General features: G+C 37.9%; 2 protein-coding genes and 1 pseudogene across 3 annotated transcripts; 1 reads left to right on the top strand and 2 right to left on the bottom strand.

Moving 5' to 3' along the window:
- Nucleotides 1-477: 477 nt before the first annotated feature.
- Nucleotides 478-11598, bottom strand: LOC131768912 (shaker-related potassium channel tsha2). 2 transcript variants are annotated; one of them, XM_059084615.2, is made up of 3 exons: nt 11138-11598; nt 3784-5580; nt 478-3203 (listed from the first exon to the last, which is right to left on the bottom strand). In XM_059084615.2, the coding sequence occupies exons 2-3, from the start codon at nt 4937-4939 to the stop codon at nt 2767-2769; spliced, it is 1593 nt and encodes a 530-aa protein (XP_058940598.2). In that variant the 5' UTR covers nt 4940-5580; nt 11138-11598; the 3' UTR covers nt 478-2766. The 2 variants fall into 2 exon arrangements, with proteins under 2 accessions (XP_058940598.2, XP_066018351.1); XM_066162254.1 differs by lacking the exon at nt 11138-11598 and adding an exon at nt 5939-6096.
- A 3351-nt stretch (nt 11599-14949) lies between these two features.
- LOC131768913 (oxygen-dependent coproporphyrinogen-III oxidase) lies at nt 14950-20141 on the bottom strand. Its single transcript, XM_066162861.1, is given in 8 exon segments — nt 14950-15102; nt 15105-15133; nt 16017-16088; nt 16091-16172; nt 16175-16211; nt 17732-17847; nt 18758-19035; nt 19734-20141. Coding segments are annotated over 8 exon segments (1113 nt in total). The 5' UTR covers nt 20080-20141.
- LOC136278973 (uncharacterized) lies at nt 16320-17423 on the top strand (annotated as a pseudogene).
- Nucleotides 20142-20458: the final 317 nt, after the last annotated feature.

Raw genomic sequence — 20458 nt, 5'->3', positions numbered from 1 at the left:
ATAGTTCAATCAGAGATTGGATAATGACCTAAGGAGATTAACATACTGGTTTGTCTTTGTTTGGAATTCGCCCATTATGTTATTCGACGGTAACAAAACCGCGACATAATAAGATCTCTTTTGTCCTCAAGTAACAATTATTGTGCTCCAACACCTGTTATAATTTAGGCAAAAAACATGGTTTCTTAGGCAGCTGGTCTTCAGACATGTTAAGAGCCAATATTTTTTTGTTGTTCTTGTTCCTCTTTCAAAGTATAATTTCATAGCTTTCTGGGATAAGTTCGCTCACACGCAATGTTTTCGATCAGAGCATTCTAGATCTCTCAGCCTTAAAATTTAGATTTATTATGGTGACTTGGCAAATAGAGGATGTTAATTCCTACATAAGGGTTCAGATGAGGATATGACGGAAAAAAGTAAGTTCTTTTTCCCATATCATAAGGAGATGAGTTTAAAACAATGCAATTCATTATGGTGTGAAATATGTAATTATGGGTTTTAGAGAAGTATATTTTCAATGTCATTTTTGCATGAGTGCGAATGATTCCACAAGTCTTCCAAAGCGTCAACAACAAAAGCAACAACAGCAAGAGCGAAAAACACACGAAAAACTAAAGAGGAAGTACAAATAATGAAATGAACCAAACCTAATTTCTCTTTGCGTTTTATTATTTAGGGTCTACATATACCAACATGCAAGTCGCTGCTTCGTTTCAAATTTTCCTGCTTTTTTATCCAAGCGCATTAAGCGTTATTGTTTTATATCATTCAATTAAAGCGTATCGTTTAAAGCCTTGCCCAAACGTGATTATTAAAAGAGGTAACTAGCCAGATCTTCGCATTGTTCAACGTACGTTGATTTACGGTGAAAATACTCCAAAAGAAATGAAAAAAAAAACCAGTTCATTAATGAAGGCATCGACGTCGCACCATTGGTAAACCTAGTTATTACACCTTGCATTTAAAACAGGCCTCATTTACATGCACGTACATTCTCACATTCGAAGATTTTCCAGCAAGTTGGGAAACAACACTGATAAAAATTGGTGCGCATCAACTTATCATTCGCAAAAAGATTTTTGCTCGACGTAGAGTTTGTTTCAAAGTAACAACTCTTTAAATTTGTTCTACAAACAGCGTCTGACCTAGAAAAAAACTACCAAGTGTCAAAAAATCTACTTATCCTTTTGCCCAGCGCCAGTTGATAGAAAGTTTGATTGCCAAGCAACGAAAGTAGATATTTTCCGAGGTATACTTCGACACTCAAAGATGCCTCGACATCTCTAAATAAACAAAGCTTTTTGTTTTCTTTCATCTTATTTTCCTTTTAAACCGGAAAAAAGAAAACGGGGAGAACTTTCGACAGAAGAATCCTACCCTGAGCCAAGTTATTTTATAACTTAGTCAATCTGGATAAAAGTAACGTTCGAGTCCCAACGACGGCCGTAACAACGCAGTTGAACTGCAAACCGAAACTTAATTTCGACAGAAACTGGCTGTCCGTTCAGTCAAGAGTACCATTTCCATCAACAAAGCAAAGTCGTCGCTTTAGAACAAGGAATCCAAACATGACAATCATGTCATTCTCCTGCACAAATCACGTGAGAAGTCTAGTACTCGTCTTTACTTTCCACTGTCCAACCAACATTAATTCTTTCAGAACGTGATCAGCTTCTATGTGACCTGGTTAATACCCGGTATCCTCTCTACCTAGAAGCCATCACGTGATTTTCTATCTTCCTTTCCTAAGCTTAACGGCACAAAGTGCTCTTCAGCTTTCGATAACCAAAAGCCGTAACAAATTCTGCCTTACTCGTGTAAGGTGTCCTCTATTCAGAAACGTTTTTATACGCAGGATTATAAATTTCATTGGCAACAGAAAAAAAAGGTAAAATTTCAACACCCCATGAAAGTTGTTTCAGCAGTGGTGTCATTGGTCGATAGAAATCGGTTATTGTCGGGTAGTACAAAATTTTCCAAAGATCTGCGTTTCTAGAGAGCACAGTCATCTTTTCACTTAACCAGAGGTTCTCGGCTCCTTAGATGTTCAAATACGGTTAAAATTTCGTTGCTGTAGCACGGCATTAGCTGCTAATTAAAGCAGCCTAAGAAATAGCAGTATCCCTTTTACTTCAAACAGCGTGCGAACGAGCTGACGCTTGACGTAGGGCAAGAACGATCAAGCTAGCTTAGCTTGCTTGTTTTTACTTCGGGTTCGTTAAGATTTTTCCTTCAGTCAGTTCTGATTGCTTGTGTTTTGTCACAGGTTTACGATTTCTCATTCGAAATGCGCGCCCCTGTCTCCGTACTAATTTCTGGGGTTTTTAGCCTCAAAATTAAACTAGAGTATTTGGAGCGGTTGTCCTTTTGCCGGCATCAAAATTGGGTAGCCATTCCAGAGCTCATTCGCTTCAAACTTTCTCCCACTTTAACAGAATTTCAAAGGGAAGGAGAGAAGACACTTGCAATTAAATTCAGTAAAAAGCTGAAAGTCCAAAAACGTGTCAGTTGGCTCCGCTCATCGTGGAATACAGAAAGAATCTTCTCCTCTACTGTTAAAAACTATAACTTTAGTAGCACAACATAGCATAACAGTGGGCCATTATTCCGTCTCCTTCGTCTTCACGGTACGCGCAGAAAACCGAGGACTAAACACAGCTGCTTCTTATTTACCAGGGAGACATTTGTAATGTCATCAAAAGTAAAAAATTCATTCAATTCAGTTCCTTAACCTCTAAGACGCTCGGAACATCTTCATTACAAGACTTATAAGACTGTTTCTGAGTTCGGTGGGGCAGATTGCTGCTGCTTCCTTCGATTAATTGGAGTCGATGGTTTCGACCCGCTTCCCCCACCGCCGCCAGTGCTGAGCTCGTCAGTCTCAATAATTGTATCCTGTCCGAACTTCATGGCACCGTTTGTTATACGATGCGTCAATAAAGGACTAGAATACTGGCCAGGATTAACATCTAACTTGGCCGAGTGTGTGGGTGTACCCGCTTCAGAATCGAGTAGTAACTTGTGCTCTAGCATCGGCGACTTTGGCACTAAGCTATTAAGGTTTTTGTAAGACACTGATTCGGCATTCTCCCGTTTGCTCAGTTCCTCCTTGTAGTAAAATTCAAAGTTAGAGACTATGACCGGTACAGGAAGAGCGATGGCGAGTACTCCTGATAGAGCACACATAGCTCCCACCAATTTACCTGCGAACGAACAAATAAGAAGTTTAACTGAGGCAGTATTACTAGGCGACAAAATCTGTTTCACTGCAAACAGCGGAAGCAATTAAGACTGTTGCTACTTTGTTAGATAAACCTTTGGTTTGTATACTATTCCATAGAGTGGCATTTCTCCTTCGTCTCCCAGTTTTCTCGGAAGTCTCTTTGTTCAACCCTTTCTTTCCCAAGATTTAAATAGTAATTCTCCTTACTGTCTGCCATACAATTCTTACGATGTTAATTCCAAGAATTTAGTATTGAATCAACTGATAATCACCTAATAGATATTTTTCTTTATTCTAATCGTTTGTCTGCTTGTAAGGAGAAATTATGTCTTGGCCACTCAGGGAAGTTGACGAATGTAGTACACAGATTCATATATTGGTTTTAGTCTTTTCATAGAAAGTGTGAGAGAAGTTGAAGTTTTAGGGGCCAAGCGAAGCCACAAACTGCTAACAACAATCTCCAGATCAACTTTCCAAAAATAGAGTTACTAAATTCGTACGCGGCCTAAACGAAACATATTTAGGACATCATACGTGATCCAATAGCCAACACTACTTACCAAGTGTGGTCTGAGGATACATGTCTCCATATCCTACCGTTGTCATGGTTACAACCGCCCACCAGAATGCATGTGGAATGCTGGCAAACTTCGAACCCGGTTTATCCTCGGCGTAATACGCGGCACTTGCAAACAGTATGACTCCAATCACCAGGAAGAGCATTAACATAATCAACTCGTTGACGCTAGCGTACAGAGTTTTCCCTAGCACGTGTAAACCTTTGGAGTGACGCGTCAGCTTGAAGATTCGACACACACGGATCACTCTCATTACTCGGAGAATATCAATGCTGCCCGCCGACTCCTCTGGGACAATCAGGCTCACGTAAAATGGAAGAATCGACAACAGATCTAAGATGTTCAGAATCGCTTTGAGAAATCGAATCTTATTAGGCGATGCGATGAAACGAATCACGTACTCAAACGTGAACCACGAACTGCAGATCGCGTTTAACACAAAGAACACGTGTTTGTTTTTTCCGGGCTCGGCCGGCTTAGTTTCATTTGCGGCCGGCTTAGTCTCATTAGCGTCCGTTCGAGGGGAATCATTCAAAACAGGCATTGTTTCCACGCAGAATACCACTATCGAAAGCAAGATAATTACCAGCGAAAATATAGCCAAACCTTTGGCACAGAATGAAGAATTTGGGCTCTCGAATGCGAGCCAAATTGCTCGTAGGGTCCTATTCTTTGGAAGTTCTTCTTCGTTGTCATAGTCCTTCCCGCCATCGTCGTCTTCACAGTTTGCAACCGCTTCGTTCTCCTTCTGCATGTCATCCGTCAACTGGAAAAAGTTCAATTCCTCTAGGAAAATATCAGGTGGCACGTGCAAAGGCCGTTCCAACATTCCACCAGACTGATAGTAATACAGAATGGCCGTGAAGGAGCTGCGATGTCGGTCAAAAAAGTACTCGTTGTTTTTCTCGTCGAAGTATTTCTTGCGCTTTTCAGGATTTCCCAGCAGCGTATTGGGAAACTGGTTCAACGTGCTCTCGTATGTCTCGTATTTTTTTCCGCCAATGTTGATTACAATTGGTTCAGTCAACGATGTGTCCACCACGCCAACTGGTACCGAGTTGGCGACAGACCAGTCACGTGATGTAGTGCGTGAACGGCGATAGCTGAGTGTAACTGCTGTAGCGACAGCCATTGCCATAGGGATAAATTGAAACAATTAATGTCAAAATTCTTACTTTTCAGTGTTGCTTCGCCCTCTTCGAAGGCACAAACTACTCAAGTCTCCAACCTTTTTCGAAGACGTGCTTAATCACAATGTCTCATTCGAAAACTATTCATACATTCAGATTTTTCCCAAAGTGCGGATTTTCGTAGCTTTCACAAACATCGGCCCATTGGCTACGATCTCCAATCTCTTGGCGATAAGTCTTTTTAATCTACTTTTCGACTTTTTTCTCCGAAATAAGAAAATAACCAACTATTTTAATTATTCAAAATGCACAGCACGACACGCGTTCGAGGATTTTGAATTACGATTCTTGGAAATAATTGATCTCTTTGGCTTCTCCTTAGAGTATTTTGACGGTTCAATTTTTCAAACGGCTGTTAAACAACTAATTCTGAAAAGCTTTCGTCTCTCGTCGAATATCAGTGAGGAAACTTTTCACGATGTCCACTGCGTTTGCTGAAACTGCAACAGCCATTTGCGGACATTGGAAAGATACTTCAGCCTTAAAAAGCCTGTTCAGATTTAACCTTGCATATTATTAAAAAATATACTGAAGATTCTGTTCTCTGCAAAGTGGAGTCCTTGACGACTGTTCAGTCCTTCACAAAATTCTGGAAGAAAAAAATTTCACAGATCAATTCAATCACTAGTAACTTTGTGCATAGAGATCAAAGTAGAGCACATTTTGAAGCTTACCAATCAGTGGTTTATGTAAGGTATTGGAAGAAGAGACAAATGAATAACTAGTTTGCTTGTGACCAAAGGCAATTTCCTATTTTCAATTGCACATCGGCGGGGAGCCTCTATTTTACTCGAACTGTTCAAATTACACCTGAACTGGCATATTCAAATCGAAACGCTCTGAACTTAAAAATAATTATCGGGTTAGTTTGAGCACGTATCATGATAAAAAAGAAGCTGATGAAAGATGAAAGGAAAAACCGTGCAGAAAATATTTTCTCTCAATACCTCCCTGTCTGTATATGCTTTATACCGCTTTTTCCAAAAAAATTGAATGCTCTTCCCATAGATTGCCTAAAGTCCTATCAAGTGTTTCTACTCAAGCTGGTTTAAACGGAACAACGGTCTCGACTAAGATTTTTTCAAAACTACAAACTTTTTTCTATAAAAGGGCGCGAGAAAAATTATGTCAAATGTCAAATTCATTTTTAAATAACCTACTCCCTCAGGTCAGTGTTGTTTTTATTTTTCTGCCCGCGATGACGTCTTTGCACTTCTAACAAGATTGCCGATATGCCTTCGTAGTTATTTCGCCACGCAAACGTGTTTGGACATACAAGCGCCCACTGAGAAAACTCCGGATCCGAAGTCCCGCTGGAAGGTGCCCAAAGATTGGGAGGTAAACGTGTAAATCCCTAAGGCAATATCTCTTTTTCTTCAGTCAAAGGCTGTTCCTCGAGAAATCCACCTAACAACTTTATGGATTCTGAACTTAACAAAACAGGTGTCTTCAAACGCGGTAATTAATAGGCAAAATTTAATAGGTGTTTGTTTGGCGCCAACTTCGGGGTAGCGCGGGTGTTGCCTAAGACCGCAAAAACGTCGCAATTATTGTTACTTCGAACAGGAGCGTGGCGTTTTAAAATGAAACGTTGAATAAATCAGTAACCTTCCAGACTGCTTTTTTGTGACATGCAAGTTTGCCTGATTAGAAATTATTTTTGCTAATCGTCAAAAATTAATCAAATTGACAAAGACTGAAAAATGCTTTGCTTGGAATGTTCTGTGGTCAAAATCATAGGAATTAACCCAACTGACAAGGAAGAATAACCTTGGCCTTCTAAAAGTCCTAGAATGGTCCAGATTGCACTCAATTTGACTGCAAAAAAATTTAACTACATGCAGTTGAAAGACAAACTCATGTTATTTTGGCCGTATAAAAATTAACAAAAAATATGATTCGAGCGCAAATTTTAAACATAGTAAACAAAATCCAATCAATCAACACAGGTCAAAAAGATCAAGTTCATCCGAGATAAAAATTACTCTACCAAGAATAGTAACAAATTTTCACAAATATTTAGGAGAATTAAACTGCTACAGGACGAAGTGCTTCTTACCACAGTTTGGCGCAATAGAAGGAAACTGAAGGTGGAATCTTCGTGATCTGTTTGGTGCTAATGTTTCAAACTTAATGAACACGATCTTCCTATAGCCCTTAATTTTCATGAATGTTATTAATGAAGCAAACAAATCAACCATTAACCTTTTTTTCCCCCACGATGAATTCAGTAAGTTCTCGAGTAAATACACCCTGGTGCGTGGTCGAAGTTAGCGCAGCCACTACATGTACCGTTTAGTTTATCCAACGCCCCCTTACCCCACCCCCTCCCCCCCAACTGTTGGCAGTTAAGGTGAAATCTGAGCCTTCAGTTTTTTCCTTACATTCACACTTACATAATAGATTTAAGTTGATTTTCTGATTGTTTCTGCAGTCTCCAAACCTGTTGCTAACATGTAAATGCACCAACACATACACATGCCCACAGTGGGCTGATTCGCAAACTCCCACTGATCACGAATGACCCCGCTGATTGAGTTCAAGAATTGGAGCCCTTTTCTAAGAGGTTAAGTCATTTTGAAAGAACGAGAGGTTTGAATTATCAGTAGCGACGTTAATCATTCGTAAAAAACAACTTCATCAATCTGCTTACCATGACGTGCCAGGAACAAATGTTACGAACAAACAAATACAACCTTACGCAGCTCATGGTGGGTAACCTATCGTAAACGATAGGGTGAAGAATGAAAATATTTATCTCTATAACGGTACATTAATCATTAATGTTCTTTTTGAATGCAAATTCTCTAAAACGGGGTCCTAACTTTGAGACCCAGGCGGTACCTAAGTATCCACCCAAAAACTGCCCAGGACTTCATCACAATGAAACGATGAATGTATGCAGTTGATTAAACTACACTACACACCGCTTTAGGTGAGCATAGAAGTTGTACACTGGAACGACGCAAACGTACTAGTTCAAAAACCATCGTAAATTAACTGACATATCGTGCTAAGAACACGAGGGAAAAAGTTAGTTGCAAGAGATTGCCAGAAAGGTTATATCCAGATTTCCGACGGAACAGTTTTCTTAATTGACCTCTCATTGACTCCAACTTTTGAATGAAAATTATCAATTATTTATTGAAGACGAAACACAACTTCATAATCAAACGGAAACTCGTAGTGTATTTCAAAATTTTGAAAAAACGTTGCGCAAATCAAAGGATTTGATCACGCTTTCTGATATTTCATTCTTTGGTTTTCTTATCTATTGCGGAAAATTCGAGTTTAACTAAAACCAAATAGATAATGGGGAATGTCCAGAGATAGAGGACGACATTTATTTTTCTATTCGTTTGATTTTGATCCATTTTCAGAGCGTGCCTTAATTGTTATGATTCATTAGAAAGAATGATTTCCATTTAATGAACAAAAAACACGCCAAAACAGAAAACTCTAGCTCTTCAATTAGTACATTGCGTTTCTTAATACCCGCGTACTAATTAAGATAAAACCGTAGCGATTTATTAGCATACCTTAATATTATGGCTAACTTGTACTAAAACAACACTAAATGATGTGTAAATATCACTTGCAAAGTACTGCTCCAATCATTTCGATTTGCAAAAACCAAAGTCTTGTTATTCTTCGCATACAGTCAAAATTTTCCATTCTCCAGTGCTCGAGGAAACTATATGAACACTTTCAGGCTGGGTGGCGTAAATTCAAATAAAATGAAATGTTTTAATGAAGCAATAACTAACATGACCCGGTCAAATTTCAATGGCGAAAGTTTTGATCAGTGACTGAGAAGTTCAGTTATGTTCAATCTACTTTTAAAGAACAAGGTTTTGTTTCATTTTTGCAAGAGTTAGCTGCTTTTCAACTATTTTCAGAGTGTAGAGACCAGATGTAAAATGTTTCACAGAAAAAAAATAGGAATTGCGCGACCAAATTTTAGAAAGAAGCAAAATATTCTCTCTCATTCTATTAATAGGAAATATTAGAGACGGCGTATAAGATCTTCAGCAAAGATTACGGTAATCTATATCATAAACTTAAATTAGGCTTAGTAAACGCCAAATGCTACAGCTTCCTTCAGGGATCTTATTGTGCACGAAGTAACATTGCATTTTGATAAATCAACCGATATTTTTGTCGTACACATTTCCTGTACTTCCCGATTCTGAGTTCGCTTTTCTTGCCGATTTTCAGTTCCTATTCATGTCGTCTTCACTCAAAATTCTCTATAGATTTTAATGTATTTTCCAGGATTCTTAGGTCATTGGGTATTTGAGTGACATCAAAAAGTAATTTCTTCTCGTAGTCAAATTTGATATCTCATCAAATATGTAACCTCGACAGTAAATGAATACCAGGAGAACTTGTACCCTGATCACGCGTTACCGCGCATACGCTGTCAATCTCAAAGAAACGAAAGTCGTAAAACACACTTTTAATTAACACTCGCAAGAAATTCTAGCTTTAATTAGAGCGAGCAAGGGCCAAATAATTTATTGCTATAATCAATTTTTTTTAACATCTCATATATTTTATTAAAATAACTTAAAACTGGGGGAAAGAAATTTCTTAGCAGACTTTGTCAAAATCGTGCTTTAGTTTTCATATTTCGGATCTTTTAACCGTTCCTGTAACTTTTTTATCACAGCTGGAATATTCCTCTATTGATCTGCCAAAAGGATGCGTTCAAAACTGGCTTGTTTGACAATTGAAAACCACTAAACAAATAAAAGAAAAAAGCAGACTGGTTTTGAAAAGATGGAAGTTTGGAAACCTTCATCTAAGGATTTACGTTCATACGTTTCTCAAATGAAAAATGCGTGTAGCACTCATCTGTTTCCTTTTTCTGTTTGGCAAGAACGGAAACCAAATCAAAATATTTTAAATTTTAATCTTCCGAAGCTCTTGAAATAGAAAAAAACCGACTTGGATGAATGATTATTTCATTAAATTGCGGTATCATTCGCATGTCTTAATATATTCGCTACTAAACTCTTTTGTTAAAAAACTGTTTTTTTTAAAAAATACAAAACATTTTAAAAAATACAAAATCTGAATTTAAATTCATTCGACAGGGTTCCCTGAATCTTGCTTCTTGTTTAGTCACATTGATATTCTCGTTTCTGAAACGTGCGTAAAAGTTTAACGATGCTACAAAATCAAAAAAAAAAGAAAATCCTTTGACCGCATTTTTAATTACTTTGGTTCTGAGAGATCACTCACTTTTTAACTTCTACAACCAATAATTTTTGGCTTGAATGAAAATGAATAGAAGAACTGCAATTGACAGGAAAAGTGTAAAGATCAAGCAAATGAGAGATGCTTCTGTAGAGACACTGGTTTTTAGTTTTCGATAAATTGGAATAATCCAGTAAACCATTCGAAATTCGAATTGTAACTAATAAAACTAGGTGTCAATTCCAAGTCTAAATGCTTGATTTAAATGTCTTACCGCGGTTTTTACATGAGAAAGGCAATAGGTAATTTTATCAAATGAATATTTTTCGAAGTTTTTGAATCAGGAACGGAAGAACAGTGCAAAAGTACTTCGCACTAGCAGAAGCAACAATTTCTTAAGGGTTTCATCGTCTGTTATTCGTATTTTTTTAAACAACAGTGTTAAACATTTTGTTTTCAAGTTCAGTCTCATACGTTCTCCTCGAGCAACTGAATTTTTCCTTACGCTTATCGAGCGCTAAAACTGTGATAAAATTTGAAAGGAAAACCTGCTTTCCGATACGTATGGTTTTATAAAATGAAGCAGTATACATTTTTGCGGCAATTTGAACCTCGGTAAACACTGCATAACTGATTAGTACAAATTGCTTTGGGCATCTGTTTTAATCTGCAATTCGAATGTAGTATTTTTCTTGATCAAAGTTTTCAGGATTCGTTACAATTTACAAAAAATAAAATGCAAGGAAACTAAGAAAATTGATTAAAGCGAAAGGAAAATTTTCCAAACAAAGATTTAAAACTCGTGGAAAATATTAAAATGTGTTTTATTCCTTCATATTCACGCCGAAAATGCCCAAAGCTGAATTCAAACTGGGCATGTCTGGGGCTAGAGACGAGGCAAAACCAGTGTAACAAAAGAAAAAAAAAAAATGGGTTGTCCTTACCTTTTGTCAAAGATCACAGCCATCCTTTTCGTGTTTCCCTCATAGAGAGGAGGTTGTTTGGTAAATCTATGCGCATACAGTCATCCTTTTCGACTGACGAATTAAAATTTAACGCAAGTTTCATTCAAGCCGGCAGATGGCGATGGTGTTATTTGGCAGCCATCAACGCAAAAGTCCGCAATATTTACCGCAACTCACAATAAAAGTTGAAGAAGATAACGAGAAAATAGTCTCTCGGCTCATTAATATTTCACGCGTTTCAAAAGTAAAATAAAACAACCTTCTTTTCGTAGTAGTAAAATTCTGAAAACGGGTGAAGACTCGCGTGGAATTGAATTAAAAAAAAAAAAAAACGGTACAAATCGCAAGTCGCTTCTACCGCGAGTTCAACAGTTTCAACGGAGACTCTTTAGAATTCGCGACTGGGCTGTAAATTAAATGCACTTGCTAGCAAGCAAATTCGATCGAGTGTGAAGTATAAACAACGTCCTCAATTATACACCTGTTTTAAAGCCCACTATTTTTCTTACAACCTCGCAGTCACCATTGTAAAATGGCTTCAAAAGCTCTTTTGATAAAATGACATACAATAGTCTCTTAATTGTTCGTTTCCTGTCTAAACAATTCCATTCACGCTGACCTAATCATGTCGTGCTTTTAGCGAGCAACACTACCGCGATGAAATTCTCAGGCAAGCTTATTTTAACGCGCTGATACGAGCTGCGTCTTGATTTCATTACTCAACTATGAAGCAGGTTTAATTTGCCATTGATCCAGATTCTCTCTCTGGTAAGCCAAAAGAAATGGATTTCAGACAAAACCTCGCAAAAGTTCGAAAACACCAAACATGTGGCGGGAGTTTCGCTCTCCAATCCGACGCACAACTTGCTCCTAATTAATGCAAAACAGTGGCCTTTGACCAGTCAAGGAGAAATTATACATAAAAAAGAAAGAGCTCGGGTATGTTTTTCACATTTACTTCGGATTGCATAAATTGACGTTTATAAATGAATCATTCGGTTATAAAACCTTTTTAGGCAAAAGCGGTTTAGCAAAAGCTACCCCAACTCTTATCACCTCATAATCATCGTTCTGTTTTAGCGCTATTTGCATGTGAATGCTTACCAAACCATAGGTGAATTGATGAAGGTTGTTTAAATTTAAGTCAATCGAAAACATCCAATCCAAATAGCTCTTGCGAGGATTTTTTTTAAAATTTAAGTTGATAAAAATTAAATTTTAAAATGGAACCTTCGCAATTGCGTATCATCCATTAGATTCCGAGAAGCCACAAAAATTCAAAGAAGACTTTGTTGTGATCAGTTGAAGAAAACGAACCAGCAAGTCATAAAACTTTACGGCCAACCGAAATACACACACGCATAAATAAAAAAGTCAATTTAGAAAACGAAAGTCATAAAGTAATTCTGGTCATTAGTATCAAAGCAAAAAGCAAGATATCAAATTATCCTGAAAAAAACCGTCTTTGTTAAAGGTAGTTCCTCAGTCATATGAAGGGATTTCCGGTTCAGACAAGATCAAAATCTCGTTTCCACTGATTAATGTTTTAAGTACTTTTAAACCCTGTAATAAGCTTAAGATTTTTAAAATTCCCAAATATCACAGTTTTCTCTCTAAATGCGGGGATGTGCTCGTCGCAAGGGGAAAAGGGGGAAAGGGGGATTTGGGAGATTTAAATTCCTTAGGAGATCTCCAACACCCCCGATGGTAGGCTTGCCGCTTACCTCCACTCGCGATTTGTTCCAGGCTCAAATTGCCGACGTTTTATCGAGTATTTGATCCTCTCTCTCGAGAAGACTTCTCGGGTAGGGAGCGTGGGCTCACTCTCCGACCAGCTGCTTGTACTTAAGCTTAGATTTTTATTTCGAAATCAATTACAGATTTACCGATGTAAATCAACTAAGACAAAAAACAGGATCATCTCTGAAAAAGTTTTTGCTGTACATCAACTACCAAAAAGGTACTTTAAAGAACTGACTTTAAAAGCAGTCGGGAGCCAGTGAATGCATGTCGAGCAGGACTGGGACCCCAAACCAAGAAAGGAGTACATTTGACAGTGTTTTTTGTCGCTGTTGGCCCACAGAATGCTTTCTTTTTTTTTTTTTTTTTTTAAATCAGCAAAGCTGCAAACGGTGTTCATGTTCCCGTAAGAAATTGCACGATTTTATTTTCAATCAACATCAATTGTGGTCAATAACAATGTTCCATTTTTACCCAATAGGGAGTGTCCTCCCTTCTAAGCTTGAAATTTTGGCTTCATCTCCTTGAACGATAGGATGATTGGCATCTGATTTCTCCTTGCTGTATCACACCTGAATCACACGTTAAGGTCACGATAATAAGGGAAATGATCACCAACTAATGAAACTCTTGATTGTTAACCAAATTTTCTTTGTTAGCACCTTATGGAGAACAGCATGGGGAATATACACACTGTTGTTATGGTGTAAAGGGTTAGGAGTTACATCTGCAACTTGGGAAGCTACCAAGCAACGTCTTAGAAGTCTACCGTCCTGACATTACTCAAAAAAAAGCCTTTTTGATAACATCCCAATCTGCTTTAGCCAAGTCAGCCAGCCATTTCAAGTTCTAATTGTCAACATTGTTATGAGGAATTGTTACAAAAATAAGGATTATGATTAATAAAATATTCAGCTACTGACCCAGAAATTTCTTTCATGAGTTGTGCACCGTTTAATAATATTTATTCAATCTCATGTTTGACAGTTGTAAGATTAAAATCATTGACAATTCCTCTTATAAATATCAGCATTTCAAATTTAAAACTGTGAATCCTAGATTTTGATAACTTAAAGGCTTTCTCAATAAGAGGGTTGATTTAATAAAATTAAATTCCTTTCACTGTTAGCGTTTGGCACCCTTGATGTTGTTTCCAAAAAAAAAATTTCAGATAAATGGTTCACATAAATTAAGGATTTGAAAAAAAAAACTGCTAAAACTAAGTTTAAATAACTAGACCTTAGTGTCCCCTTACTAGACCCATTCACATACTAAGCTTAACTAATGGTATATTGCAGCTTTCTGCTGCAGTACCTTTCCATGGATGGCTTTGGTTTTGTGTTGTTGCTTTTATTGCTCCTGAAAACTCATGCCTTTTTCCCCCTCAACCAATCAGATTCAAAACTAAAACAAACCCTCTGACCTTGGTCACTTAATATGTTTTCCCAAGTTCTGGGCAGTTGGCTTGTTTTCCACTTTGAATTTTGCATTACCATAGTTTCCTTGTGATACCTCCTAAGATCTAATTGGCAATTCTCCTTTCAGGCAGCTGTGCATTTGCTTACCTAATGGTTGTAACGAGAATTTATGTGTTTTATCAAGACAACACCCTCTGGCAAATATCTGTATGTTCTCAACCTAAGTTTACCTAAATACTTGGCTCAATGAGCAGAGCCTTCATTTAACAATGCTTCAAGACGGATTTCTCCAACCCTGAGGAAGATTAATGTTTGAGACAAGTGGGGGGGGGGGAAGGTTTGACTGAAGATCTGGCCGACTAACGAACAGGGGGTATGGAGAAACACTCTAATAAAGCTCTCAAGTGGGGGGCCTGTTTCACAGGTTACTGTATACTGCCACTTGATGTTATAGGGAAAAGTTACCATTATATGTTCCATCCACTTCCAGGAGTTACTTGAAGATTACTGGTCTACCAAGGTTGTACCATTTGCCTCCAAAACGTTGCTTTTCCTCCCGATTAAACAAACATGCAGTTACTGCCTATTGAAACAGAAAAACAGTCTCTAGGAGTCTGCAGGACTTGCAGCAATTCATCCTCTCTTCCTCTCTACTGCCATTTGGTGCTGGTGCATGCATGTAATTTCCCCAGCGTGCCTAAACCAGGGGAAGTGAACAATCCAGAATTGCTTTCTATGATCGACAGCACCAGGTGTATACAGAACCAAACTTAGTGCTCCACGGTCCAATAAACCAAGTTATAAAATTCCACGTAATCTGTGATGATGAGGAAAATCAACAAAATCCAAAAATCTCGTCAGTTTAGGAACATGCACTAATGATTGCCCAATTTAGCACGCTGTATTTCAACTGTATAGCTTGCTCAATTCAAAAGTTTCTTTCTTTTCCGCTCTGTTTGAACCTGGGGATAATTAAATAATCCCTACTCTTATTTTAATCAATCCATATTGTATGTTATTGGGACCTTGTTTTCCTCGTCTCTCTTTCTCGGCCAGATTAATGGCTTTTCATACTTTGCCCTGAGGCCATAAATTCAGGCTGGAAAAAACATTCCTGCACCGTATAGTCCAAAAACCTCCTTAGGTAAGTAGGAGATATATTAATTGAAACAGTAATCTAAACAGAGGAAAAATAGTACCGATAACCTTCAACCTACAACGCCATCACCTTTCTAGTATCAAAACCTTAAATGAAAATCTGCGTTCATCTCAGTAACATTATCCCCTCAATTTTAGGTCATTCCAAGCAGCAATTCGTGTAAAAAGAAAAATACTAACATTCCATGCAATTTTAAAGGAAAAGAAAGCAAAAAAAAAAAGCTACTATTCAAAATTTACAAGCACATACAAATTGCAACAATTATAGAATCTGTTTAATGAAACACACAGGAGGAAAAGAAAATCTTTTGAATCTCTACAGCACAATTCTTATTTAATAACTGGTCGATATTCTTCATGATTAACCATGTTGTTTAGCAATTGAAATGGCATGACTTAATTGCTTCATCTTGGGTTGTTTATAAATCCGAGAATGAAACACCTTGGGCCTGAAAGAATGAAAGCAAGATAATTGCACTGTATTTAAAAGTTAACATGTCCACATAGATGTCTTGGAGAAGAGTTCTAATGCCAAAATCAACTGACTTACCGTCCTCTCCGTAACACCTGCCACTGCCGTCTCACTTTCAGTGTAGGAATCGCTTTGTGTTTTAAACCATAGGAACAGCCTGAAGAACAGCATTGGCTCCAGCCTGACCAAACTTGAAAATCTGATCCTGTGACGTGTTTGTCAAGGTCATGCAAAGAATATGCCCCCAACACCTCGACATTTTCGCCTGTTAATGAAGAAAAAACACTAAGCTTCAGAACGTGTGTCGAACGATATAGACTTAGAGAGTTATGTTTTTTCTGGCCGTTTACATGATTGCTTCTACTCGGGGAACATGAAAAATTTTCGTTGCAAAACCTGGTCCCAACTGAAGGTAACTATTCAAGGTGGGATTCATTCCTGATTAAAGGTACAAGGCAGTCCTGAAAATGATTGTTGTCAATGGCAGTGAGAGGTGTGTCCGAAGCAACCTAAAGCAGGTGTCCCCCCCCCCCCCTCTCTACACTGTTCTCTGTCCATTCCCTATGGCACTGACAGGAGAATTTGATCTTGAGTGGGTGGTAAAACAATCAATAGCTTCTTGAGTGGGTGGTAACTTCATGTATTCTCATAACCTTTATACTTGAGTCAGCAGTGATAATGTATAGAGAAATTAGATGCTAATCACTCATAAAGGTTAGAGGATTAATGACTTGACTTGACTTTTAGGATGGCTTCCATTAAGGTATTTTAACCATCAGTTACTGTGGTCAACAATAGTCCATCTTTCAGGAAGACAGTAGGTTCATAACACATATTCGGGAAAAACTAATTAAAGCAAACAAGTGCCTGTTCATTTTAAGATCTTTAAGGAAAGAAGGGTACAATCAGGCCGAAATAGACCATCTGTTTCTAAATCTGGTTCTACCAAATATATTATACGGGCTGTCCGTATTTGGCGCTGTAAATTCCGAATTAACAACAATCCAATGTTTCTTAGATTGATGTTATAAGCGCAAGTATACATCCGATCACATTAATGTTTATGAATTGTTAGTTCAACAGGACACGCGTATCTTCAAGAATGTTTTTAATAATACAATACACCCTTTAAGAGCTATAATGCCAAAAAAGAAATTAACCAAGTACAATCTGAGGAAAGAGACAAGTCACCATCCTAAAATAAACACTGATAGGTTCAAAAACACGTTTGTTAATCGCTTAATTTTTAAACATAATCTAGTCTTATAATTTTTATCTTGATTTTCTCTGTAATTTATATATATATGCCTTCTTTTAATGTTGTAACATAGGATATGTGATTATTTATCTTATGACTTAATAAAGATTCAAAAAAAAAAACAAAAAAAAAAAAAAAAAAAAAAATTGTTAAGTTCAAACCATTTATTGAATCCTGAGTCTAGTTAAGATGCAATCTGTGCTTCTGAGGCAGATAAACCTAGCCTAACTGCCACCCTGCTTCAGACTACTCAGCCCAGAGATGCAAGTGTAGCACAGAGGTGTCTTCTTATGTTCTTGCCCCACAAGCAACCAACTTTCATCTTTAAGCAACCTGCATAACTTTTTTTAGTGAACTTCACAAGCTCTAAGACCCTGGAACCCCAGACTTCTGAAAAAAGAGCTTTCAGGCACCCTATAATTCTTCTTAAAGCTCAGTTCTGTTTCATCCCCTTTCTTGGTCAATCCAAGCTGTTCTGCATCTTGTTATTATTTTTTTAGGAAACTTTTCAGACCACTGAGTGTAACTCACCTCTATGCTTCACAACAAAATAATCATCACACCACTTCTTAAATGTTGGATAATAAGATGGGTCATGCTTATCACAGAAGTCCTTCAAAGTCCTATGAAAATGCTTTACATCCTAAGACAGAAAACAAAGATTCAACATTCTTCCACCATAAAAAGCTATCTCAAGCACTAAAAATAAATTGATTCCTACAATTGAGCCAAATAATTAGTTGATCCAATACTAAATTCTCTGAACTAAAATGATAAGAATTGAATGGTTGACAGTATGGAGAATTACAAATTTGATCTTGGAGTTAAAGGGTTAATGACTCCAAGAATCAAAGAGTTCCTCAATTTTTTTATCATTCCCTTTATTCTCATAGCCTCAATGTTTGACTCAAGGGTGACACTTTTGGGAGAAGTTAAATGTTAGTCACTCTATGAGGTTGTGGGAGACTAGACATAGTGGCCTGATTGTAAGAGTATTGAACTTAGGATTGAGAGGTCTAGGTTTGAGTCCTGGTTGGGTCAATGTGTTGTGTTCTTAGGAAAAATGCTTTCTCTCATCAGAGTGCCTCTTTCCACAAAGGAGTATAAATGAGTACCGGTAAATTTTTAAGGGAAGCCTGATGAAATTCTGGGGGGGGATTACCTTGTAATGGATTGGCATCCCACCCAACGGGGAGTAAAAATAGTCTTGGTCCCTTCATGCGGAGGAACATGGGATAAACTCCAGCTAGATGGGCTACTTGGCTTCAGTACAGACTTAACCCTTTAACTCCCAGAAGTGATTAACATGAAACTTCTCTCTATAAGATCCATACATTATCCAGCAAACAGGTAATGAGAATACTCAGACTTATCAGGTAGTAGTTGTTATCTTGATATAACACCAAATTCTCATTTACAAGGAAATGTGTGGTAGCAATAGGGGAGAATTGACAACCAGATCTTGGGAGTTACAGTTAAACTTTTTTCACTTTTAAGGGTTAAAGAGTAAAGAAATGAAGGCTTATCAACAAATTTAAATTCTTCTCATCTACCTCTTGATCTAGGTAATAAGGTGTAAGGTCAGTTCCACCACCAAACCAACTGTGTTTCTTGCCACTTTCTTCTTGGACTTCAAAGTAGCGGTAGTTGAAGTGAAGGGTTGGAACAAATGGATTGCGTGGATGAATAACAGAACTTATCCCTGCCGCAAAAAATGGAAACTTGTTTCCTTGAAGTTTATTACCCCTACTTTTCATCTGTTCCACAGCTGCAGGTGACAGATTGCCATAAACAACAGAAACATTTACACCAGCCTTCTCAAACACCTTTCCTGCAAAATTACAGAGCAAGGTACAGCTTTAGGATGGAAGAAAATTTTTCCCAGGTTGTCAAGTAAGAAAAGATGTCAGTTTTTTTTGTTGAGACTGGGGGACTAGAAAGATCCCCCCTTGAGGAATTGCACCCAAGAGTCTTGGACACCAACAAGCTGAAAAGGTAGCTAATGGAAAATCACCAAGTAAATGTATGCAGTCACTTTTGGATCAGCCAGCAGCAAGCTGCAGGCTCTAACAGCGATTTGTATCAGTCTTTAGTGTGATTTCCAAACAACACCATACTATTCTGAAACAAAGCTGTGGTCCTAAAGGCAATCTATCACTTACTTTTCTTTTCTTTTCAAGAACTGTTATGTCCAATGAAGTATGGAACTGTGCAGAAATCTCACCTCAGTCTTTTTTGCAGATTTCACCTTTGCCTAAACCATTCCTCCATGAGTGGTGGGCAAAGAAAGAGGACATAGGGTAATTTTACAAAAAAAAAGGGAAAATATTTTGTCACTTGCTACTGGGGTCAGCAGAGTAGCATTCAAATCTAAGGCAAGCAGTCTATCAGAGAGATAACCAGAAGGCTGAGTTTTCGAAACAAATTTGCAACTTCATGCCCCTACTTGGGATTGAACGGTGTTCTCATGCCACAAAAAGATGTCCTGGAAAAATCGTCGCGGTTATTCCTTTTCTTATGCAGCCTTACCATCTTGCAAAACACAGCTTATTCCACCGCCACCTTCGTTTCTCAGCCAGCGATCCACATGGAAGTCGTTCCCATCGATTTCTGCAAGTTTCCGACAAATGTCGGCCTGAACGCCGAGGATCATGACCTCCATCCTGCTTTTCATGTCGTCCATGCTGTTTTCTAGAGTCTGAGATTCTGTTAATGGTTCCGCCATAAATTTGGAAGTGTCCACTTTTCTCTCGCGCGCTGTCACGAACGAAAATCCTAAAGCTGTACCTACACCAACTGCCGAGGCTCCAAATCCAATTAACATACTTGTCACTTTATACGTACGTGCGGCGCGAAAAATGCGAAGAAAAACCATTATAAAACTTATAAAACTTGAATTAAACTTAGACTTTTAAAACTTTCTAAATGTTACCCAAATTTTCGCTGTGTAATGATAATGAAGACTGGGTTATAGCTTTATTCGTACTTCCACTGACAAAATACTGCCTGAATTGCAGGCGCAGATTTCCTTCAGTCACGGTTTCCCGGATGTGAGCAGTCTCTTCGTTTGTGGCTTTTGGAAAGGTAAGGAAACAGGAGAAAGGGTGACTGAAAATCAACCTCCATCATGCCTCTTTTATGACATCATTCGATTGTGCTCGGTTCAAGCCTTAACGAATAACCAAGCTATCGAAATACAGAACTATTTTTTATCAAATAATAAAGAATTACACGTTTTTAACTGTTGTTCTTTC

Source organism: Pocillopora verrucosa, chromosome 2 (assembly GCF_036669915.1).
Source record: "Pocillopora verrucosa isolate sample1 chromosome 2, ASM3666991v2, whole genome shotgun sequence".
Lineage (NCBI taxonomy): Eukaryota > Metazoa > Cnidaria > Anthozoa > Scleractinia > Pocilloporidae > Pocillopora > Pocillopora verrucosa.
Note: the sequence above shows the minus strand (reverse complement) of the source record. Positions and strands in the feature narration are given on the sequence as shown.